The sequence below is a fragment of the Trichechus manatus genome, unplaced genomic scaffold (genome assembly GCF_000243295.1).
Source record: "Trichechus manatus latirostris isolate Lorelei unplaced genomic scaffold, TriManLat1.0 scaffold00010, whole genome shotgun sequence".
In the NCBI taxonomy this organism is placed as follows: domain Eukaryota; kingdom Metazoa; phylum Chordata; class Mammalia; order Sirenia; family Trichechidae; genus Trichechus; species Trichechus manatus.
Window position 1 is genome coordinate 1347000 of NW_004443946.1, and position 9461 is coordinate 1356460.

At 38.7% G+C, this 9461-nt stretch overlaps 1 protein-coding gene across 1 annotated transcript in view; it reads right to left on the reverse strand.

Moving 5' to 3' along the window:
- Nucleotides 1–9253, reverse strand: part of POLE2 (DNA polymerase epsilon 2, accessory subunit) — a 36591-nt gene extending 27338 nt beyond the window's left edge. Inside the window, exons 1-5 of the mRNA XM_004370836.2 lie at nt 9186–9253; nt 5674–5774; nt 3442–3517; nt 1396–1473; nt 1170–1263 (exon numbers count right to left, since the gene is read on the reverse strand). Coding sequence (XP_004370893.1) covers nt 1170–1263; nt 1396–1473; nt 3442–3517; nt 5674–5774; nt 9186–9253 — 417 coding nt within the window. The remainder of the gene's footprint in view (nt 1–1169; nt 1264–1395; nt 1474–3441; nt 3518–5673; nt 5775–9185) is intronic.
- Between the last annotated feature and the right edge of the window lie 208 nt (nt 9254–9461).

Consider the following 9461-nt stretch of genomic DNA (forward strand, 5'->3'; position numbering starts at 1 on the left):
AAAAAAAAAAAAAAAAAAACCCAGCTCTGATTGAGTCTCTCTAGTATTCCGAGGCTCCTCCTACCAAGAGAAACCAGTTGCTGTTGAGTTGATTTTGACTCGTAGCAACCCCATTTGTGTCAGAGTAGAACTGTGCACCATAGGATTTTCAATGGCTGATTTTTTTCAGAAGTAGATCACCAGGCCTTTCTTCTGAGGCACCTCTAGGTGAACACAAACCATCAACCTTTCGGTTAGCAAAAGACTGCATTAACTGCACCACCCACGGACTCGCCTACCAAAAGAACAAAGTCCCAATTCCCAGGAGTGCCACTTAAGGCACTCCCACGATTTGGTTCCAGTCAGCCTTTACAAACTTATCCCATGTTACTCCTCTTCACAGGCCTCACACACTATAGAAAGTGAATTGACTGCTCATTGTTTCCTGACATAACCCACTTTTACCTTTTGCTGTGCCTTTGTTCATTCTCTTACCACCACCTTTTCCCCATTTCTACAAAAGCAAAGCAATCAAGGCCCATGCCAAATGCCATCTTTTCCTTGAAGCCTTCCCTGATTTTTCTGTCGAATACAATCTGTTTGTATCTCTTTTATAGCACTTATGAAGTTCCACTTCATATTATATTTGGGCAAATGGCTTTAACTTCCTAAACTGTAAGCTATTTGAAGGTAGTACAGTATAGTGGCAAGGCTTGGGCTCCAGAGTCAGACCGACCAGATTCAGATCTTATCTCTACTTACTAGGTATGATCTTTGGGAAAGTTACTTAACCCTTTCAGGCCTCAGTTTTTTTAATGTGTAAAATGGAGATACTAATAGCATCTAATACATGGGGTTGCCATGAGTAGGTATTGACTCAACAGCAATAGGTATGGTTTTTTTTAGATCCATATATTAATGTTGAGAGAATTAAATGAGGTAAGTAATGTTTGTAAAGTGTAAAACACAGTACCTGGCATATCAAAAACATGTAATAAACATTAGCTACTATTTTTATCATCATCATTATTAAAGGGAAAGAATATTCTTGTCTCTGTATCCTCTATATAGTCTCAAACATAGAGAACCCAAAAACAGCCTGTTAAACGAAGACTTTTGACTACAAGATTTCATCCTTTGATTATCCCCAAACCCTATTTAAGCTGAAATTACCTACCCCCTCAACTTACTTGGTGTAAAATGGTGTATCGTTCACGAAACAGCTCTGCTTTATCTCTTGCTGTTCCAAATAAATTTGGTGCAGGGTGATTGGTCATTAATAGACTATAAAAAAAAAAGGAATGTCTATATATGGCTATCATAATGCACAAAAGTAAGCCAAAAATGAAACATAAGACTACCCTCTGAAAAAGGTACATTTGAAATTAACTGAAAATCAATAGATGGTATACTTACGGAAGAAATTTTTTTCTTTCTGAGTTGTACACAAAACGTGGAATATCAAATGCTCCTATGATATTGAAAATATGATCTCTGAAAAACATCCCACAAAAACACAAGGCCTGATTTACCAAAACATAGTACTCTAGGTAAACATAAAAACTTGCATTGTAATCTTACATCATACATAACTTACTTTTCACATTTTCTCAGGTCACATACACAATTTCTTACAGTGTCAAAAAATAATACGAGAGTAGGATATTAGCTTGTGCATTTCCCTTTCAAGATACAAAAAAATCATTGCTGAATACTCCCAAGCAAAAAAGATTTTTAGATTAACTTCTAATTAACAATGCCATCTGTTGAAAAAGAACAATTATGTATAAAAATGTCACATCTTAAGCACACCTCTCCATATGTACTATTTATTATAAGTTATACTATAATGATTAATTTCCAATAATTTTAACCCAAAATATTATGCCCCACGATAAGTTGTACAATAGAAAAAGAACCCCAGAACTTTTGGCTATATCCTTGAGACTTTGTGTTAGGAAATGAAAATCAACAAAATAATTTACTTCCAAACAACTGTTAAAAACATACCATGTTAGAACTAAGCTAAAAAAAAAAATTTCACAGCACCATTGTATAAATATTTCAACCTAAATAATCTTCCCTAAAATTGTATCTGTTTATCCCTCAACCTGAAAATGGTCGAAAAAAGATCATGCTACTCTGGTGGAAGCAATAAGTATACAATAGCAGAGAATCAGTGGCCTTGAAGATAACCTGGATTCCAGGCACAGCTTTTCCACCATTTTCTAGTGGATCAGTCTTGGAAAGTTAACCTGCCATGCCTTTTTTTAATCTATAAAATGAGAGCCTCTTGTGTTATGATATAATGATTTTCTGACAGCTTGATGGTGCAAAGAACTTTTACCATTCAGCCCCCAGTGGACCTCTATACATTGGCTGGCTGTAGTATATAAACAGCTTGACACTAGCAAGAGGTAACTTTAATGTCTATTTTAGGATTATCATCCTTAAACTTTAGTAAATCATTTTGAATTTCTATTGATGGCTTCAGGAGTATGTCACTGTACTCTAGTATCTTCAATGAGTTTACAAGAAAAAAATCAAAATTCCTCAATTTCTCTATTTTCTAGCAGCTCTAGTAAGTACTGACAAGGAAAAGATGAAAACTATAGACCCAAATAAGGCTAATGGCTTCTTTCAATCATCTTCACTGTCCCAAATAGGAAAGAACTGTTAAAATGAAAACGGTCTCTCTGCCCATTTTCCCAGATGTTTTCCTTCCAGTTAATCTTTGTGAATTTGGCAAGAAGAATCATGTTCAAAGGAGAAAAAGAAAGAGAGACAGTCAGGGAAATAAGACCCAGAAATATTATTGTTATATAAGTTCCTAAGCTCTAATAGCACAAGGAGAAGAAAGGCCTGGTGATCTACTTCTGGAAATCAGCCAATGAAAGCCCCATAGATCACAATGGCCCAATCCTATTGTACATTGGGTCTCTATGAGCTGGGCCAACTTGACAGCACCTAACAATAGCGTAAAATAGTGGAAAGAGTCATAAAACTGAGATTCTACCCTGAGTTGCCATTCACTATGTGACCCAAGTTAAGTTGATGAACTTATCTGAGCTCAGCACTTTCCTAAGAGCAAAAGTAATTTATACTCCCAAATTTTCAGTTAAATTCATTCATAGTATATAACAACAAAAGTAAATTAAACTTCTGAATATTCAATTTATTCATAGCATACAAAATACGAAGTCAGATCAGTTGGGTATGTGGCAAAAGTTAGGAATAGTATAAACAACACAATACTCTCAAATGCTAGGACAAAATAGCAAAGATGAGTCATTTAATAATGAAGTTTATAATACAGGCTTTTACTTGAAATGAAGCATTGAGAAATAACTGCAGCTCCCTCTGTAGACATGTTGACCACTAATTATTTCCCCTAGAAAATAATTCAAAATAACCACTCAATAACACTTCCAAAGGGGGGAAAAGTTAATTTTATCTACATACATAGTTTCATCTACTGCCTGACTGCATTCCTGGACTGCTGCTTCCACTACAGATCGTTCAATCATGTTGGATGACACTGAAAAGAGAATTTCAAAGTCAGATTTTAAAAACAAGCACAAAAATCAGTTCCTTCTGCAGATAGCATTTTTCCATAAAAATAATCTGCAAACACTAACCGTGAGATTCTCATTACATAATTTTTAGGAGGGAAAATATGTTAAGTCAGAATAATGAACGCCATACCTCTAATACCTCAATTTTCTACACTCAAATACATTTCTAACACCTTAAAATAAAGCCAAAGACCTTAACTTTCAAATATTGTTTAGTAATATAAATTCATTTATATAAATACTTCTGAAAAATCCTAGTTTTAATATCTGGAGATAATACCATTTCAAGGATACATTTGTATAACTTTTTATCACAACTGCTGTTTCAATAGGCATGATGGCAACAATCCCAAAAACCCATTGCCATCGAGTCGATTCTGACTATAGCGACCCTATAGGACAGAGTAGAATTGTCTCCATATGGGTTTCCAATGCTGTAAATCTTTATGAAAGCAGACTGCCACAACTTTCTCCCACGGAACAGCTAGTGGGTTCGAACCACTGACCTTTTAGCCGAGTGCTTAACCACTGCATCACCAGGGCACCCTAATAGTAACCATAACAGCTACTATTTATTAAGCACTTACTAAATGTGTGGCACTATGCTCAGTACTTCACAAGCATTATCCCATTAAATAGATGTCCTGTATGATTGATGTTAATATGCTCTTATCTTACAGATGGGGAAAGTACAGCTTCAAGAGATTAAATAACTTGCCCAAGAACACAACTACAAAGGGTAGAAGAGAGCAAAACAAACCCAGGCCTGAGTGGGTGCCCTTAACTTGCTGTTAACTTCGGCATGTTCTTAGGAAAAATATTCTGTGCCAGCTTAAATTAATTTATAATAGGGACAAGTATTGTTTGCTGAACTTTCAACTGCAAAGGCATGTTTTTAAAGCAAAGGTATATTTAAAATTCTGGAAGTGAAAATGAGATATAGTAACAGTTTCTCCTGTATCATGGAACACGTTTCATGAAGAAATATATATATAATTGAAGAAAATAGCATCTATGCAACATATGAGAGTGACCTACACTCACTTCTAATCTTCAGTGCACTAGAAACACTGGATATTTTTTCCCAGGAGAACAGCATTTTCTCCTCTGTAGGCCTGCACTTGTGTTATAAGGTTAAGTATGTGTCAATAAAAAGATCCTCAGAGAAAGGCTAAAGCAAGAAGGGAGAGTTAACTCTGCTTACTCATTTTTTTCCGCCGAACATTTATGAGTACCTAATTTAAGCACTCGACTGCTAATCGAAAGGTCAGTGATTTGAACCCACCCAGTGACTCGGTGGGAAAAGATGTGTCCATCTGCTTCTGTAAAGATTACAGCCTTGGAAACCCTATGGGGCAGTTCTGCTCTGTCCTATAGGGCTGCTGTGAGTGGGAATCAACTTAACGGCAATGGGTTTGGTTTTCTGGTTTAACTTAAATAAAGCGGGCAATGGTGGTTCAGTGGTAGAATTCTCGCCTTCCATGCAGGAGTCCCGGGTTTGATTCCTGGCCAATGCACCTCAGGCACAGCCACTATCCATCTGTCAGTGGAGGTGTGCATGTTGCTGTAAGGCTGAATAGGTTTTAGTGAAACTTCCAGATGAAGACAGACTACGAAGAAACGCCGGGCAATCTATTTCTGAAAATCAGCCAGTGAAAATCCTACAGATCACAATGGTTCAATCCACAACTGATCACAGGGATGGCACAAGACTGGGCAACATTTCCCCCAGTTCTGCATGAGCTCACCATGAGCTGGGGGCCAACTCAATGGCAACTAACAACAGCAACAATTTAAATGAGACACAATAGGCACTCAGAGGAGACAAAGTATCCAAAAAGAATCCAATCCAAATCAGAAGTGCAGGGGAACCAGAGAGAAAAGAGGGCTGTGCCTGCTCCACCAGAGGTGAAAGACTGTAAAAGAGTCCCTGGGAAACATCTTGAGGTTCCAGCTGAACTACAGGTATTACTCCTGGGGAAGAAGTGCTACCACTCCTATGTCTCATAACACTGTGATATTTCAATACTGAATCTTCAACTTCTACTTAAATCTATAAATTAAACTGAGCATTGAGAAGCATATTACTAATATACGAGTATCAGAAAATATTACTTACAAGGTTGCTTTTCAACAGCATCGATGATCTTTTCCAGTGCATCTTCAAGCTCTAGTTCACTGATAGATTGAAGAGCGTCTGTGAGATACTTAATGGCTTCACTGATAACACAGAAAGAAAATATAAGGTTAGTCATTGATAATTAAGGCAAAAAAATTTATGGCAAAAACTGGCAAACGTTCATCAATCTGGCATTAAAATTACAATCCACTTACTACCTCCTGAATAAGTTCTTCCTTCTATCCTCTGCCAACATAACCGTTCTTAAAGCCCCAAATCACATCCTTTCTCTAAGAAGCCTTCCTAGACTAGCCTTCTCTGCTGCAATCTCTTTCCTTCTGAAACTGTTAAAATCATACTTATATATACCTTAGATCTGACATAGCACATTAGCCTTTTTTTATTACCTTACATTTAAGGTAGGAATCCATCTGCCTCAATGTCAGGTACCATATCCTGAACGTAGCAGATGTTCAAATATTTATTTGTTAATTTGATAATGCATTTACTTAAAGTAAATATTAGTTAATTGAATACTATTTCATCACTGTTTCTCATTGTGAAATCAGGAAAAAATCAGACTAGAAAAAACTTTGACACTTGGATAGAACAGAATCACAGAAGAAACATTCATATTAAAATCACATAAACTCCCGATTTAAATACCAATAATGCTCAGAATGAACAAACACTGTCTACTAAAACCATCAGCTGATTGCATACCACTCTGTAGCACACAACTTTACACTTTATGTCAGTATTATTGTTATCATCATCACACTAGTTGTTCTGTATGTTGGGTTGCTTACTGTTTCATGTGTGGGTACCACATCACTTCAATTTATTATAAGTGATGCTCCTTGAGGACTGGAACCATGTCATCCTTCAGTACAGTACTAAGTACACTGAAAATGGTCTGTAAATATTTGATGATAGAGCCCCAAAATCACACATGTTTTGGGTGAATCTTGAGACAGCTCTTAGAATAGACTAAAACTTGCAAAGCCAGGCAGATCTGACCCTTGCCAAACCTTATTAGGCTCATCCAGCGCCTGTGGACTTCCTGGTGCTCTCTGGCCTCAGGGTTTGTATATGGCCACTTCTTCTAACTCTTCTTCCCTTCACCTAGTTGACTCATACTCACCCTTTAACACTCAGCTCAAACCACTTCTTCAATGAAGCCCTTCCTAGACTCTAAAGTAGGTTATGTGTCGGTTATACACTCTTATAGCACATCTTTCCTGGGACCCTTTTCACAATTGAAATTAAATAATTGTGAATTCGTTGTTTGATATCCATGGTAAGAAGACTTCTAAAATGGGCCCAATGATCCATGCCTCCTGTCATTCATATCTTTGTGCAATCTCTCCTCTTGAGTGTGGGCTGGATCTAGTGACTTGCTTCTAACCAATGGAATACAGCAAAAGTGATGGAATATTTTACTGTATAATTTTAAAACAAAAATGTTAACACTATTTAAAAAGTGATGGGATGTCACTGTCTTGATTAGGTTATAAAAGATGGTAACTTCTGTCTTGCTAACAGACTCTTGCTGGCTTTGATGAAGCCAGCTGCCATGTCGGAGAGGTCCACCTGGCAAGGAACTTAGGGTAGCCTCTAGTCACCAGCCAGCAAGGAACTAAGGCCCTCAGTCCAACAACCCATAAGGAACGGAATCCTGCCAACCACACAGTGAGGCTGGAAGTAGATTTTGCCGAGCTGAAATTTGAGATTACAGGCAGCACCATCTTGATATTAGCCTTATGAGGAACTCTGAAGCAGAGGACCCAGCTAAACCTGTGGATTCCTGATCCACAGAAACTGTGAGATAATATGTGTTTTTTTAAGCCTCTAAATTTTGGGGTAATCTACTGTGCAGCAATAGATAAGTAAAGACCTACCGGTACCCCTAAGCTCCACCTCCTTGTCCTAGCAGAGTACTGTGCATCTAACAGATTCCTGAATATTTCTGATTGAATTAATTAATGAATGACAGCTTAATTTTAGTTCAAATTCTAAGTGGAAAAGAAAGAAAATTGGTTGATCAATTACTCATATTTTCAAAATGTCAAAGATCAGTTGAACAAAATTCATTATTTTCTCCAGGGCATATCTGCTCTTGTCCTTGCTCACCACTACCCTCACAAAAAAGCAAAATCAAAAGTCCCATAAAACTCACCATTACAAAAACAAACAGAAAAAAACTCTATATACACAAGAGCAATCAAAACATGGTTCACAAACCACAGCCTCATCTACCCTGAGACCAGAAGAACTAGATGGTGCCTGGCTACGACTAACGAGACCATTGTGCTCAGGGACACAATAGACGGTCCCAGATAGAATGGGAGAAAAATGCAGAACAAAACTCAAAATCTTAAAAAAGCCCAGACTTACTGGACTGGATGAGACTAGAGGAGCTCCCAAGACTACTGTCCTGAAATATCCTTTAAATTTTGAACTGAACCCACCCTCCCAAGGTCATCTTTCAACTAAAAGATTGGCTCATAAAATAAACAGTATCACCGATGAGTACTGTGCTCCTTTAAAAATATCATTTAAGTGAGACCAAATGGTCAACAGTTACCCTACAGCAAAGATGAGAAAGTAAGGGGCAGCAGGGAAACTAGATTAATGGAAATGAAACAGAGAACAGAAATAACAGACTGTTGACACATTGTGAAAAATGTAACCAATGTCAATGAACATTACAGAGAGAAATTGTTAAAGGAGAACCTAATTTGAGGTGTAAACTTTCACCAAAAACACAATAAAATATTATTAAAAAACAAACAAAAAAAAGTGGTACAAAAAGTGTAGTCCAGCAAGTATTTCGATATGCTTGTAATATTGTATTCTAAAAACCAGTGTAGATGTAAATGAGAGAATTCTTGAAAAGGACTGTTTCTATCGCTCCTAAAAAATACTCTCAGAGCTAAGTCGTAAAGACAACCTTAAAAAAAAAAAAAAAAGGAGGCTACCTAGGAATGTGCCTAAACCTACCCACTTTTTAACTCTCCAGGAAATAATACTTTGTCCAAAACTGCGGGGGGCCAGGCACCCACAATTTCTGCAATAACATAAATTGACAACTACTGACATGCATATAGGCTTTCCCAGGTCTCTCACTTAATGTCCCCGTAACTCCGTGATGCAGCATTGTTATTCCCGTGTTGCAGAGACAGAGGCTTCGGGAGGCTGGTAGAAGCCCAAGTCACACTGTTAATAAATGGCGCTACGAGACAGATCACTGCTTTTCCGGCTCAATTTGCCAAGTGCAGGAGAGCTTCCCACCTAGAAAAAACATTTAGACTTGGCCGTAAGTATTGGTGAAACCTAAGAAAGCATCGTACCAGATCGATCTCGCTATGAAAAACTCTTCAAAGGTCCTGTCATTTAAGCTCAAGCCCCTCTCGGAGGGCTAGGAGCCACCGCAGCGCGCCTCGCTGCCCCGATCGGCGGCGCGGTCCCAGCTCTCCTCTCCCGCCCCGCAGTCTGACCGGCCGACTCACCCCCGAAGCAGCAAGCCACGAAACTTGAAAGCGGAGAGCGCTCGGCTCCGCACCCGCTCTGGCGCCATGTTTGCGTTTTGGCGCCAAGGCCGCAGCTCCGCCCCTTCCCCAAGCGCCCCGCCCCGCCCCCGCCCCGGAAAGGCCCCCCTACCCACCCGCCTGGCTCCCGCGGCGTAGACTCGGCTGCTCCTCCCACCTGGCGGGCGCTGCTCAGATCCCTATAGGTTGAAAGAGATGACTTTGCATTCATTTGTTGCCTAGAGGCGGACGTGAGAG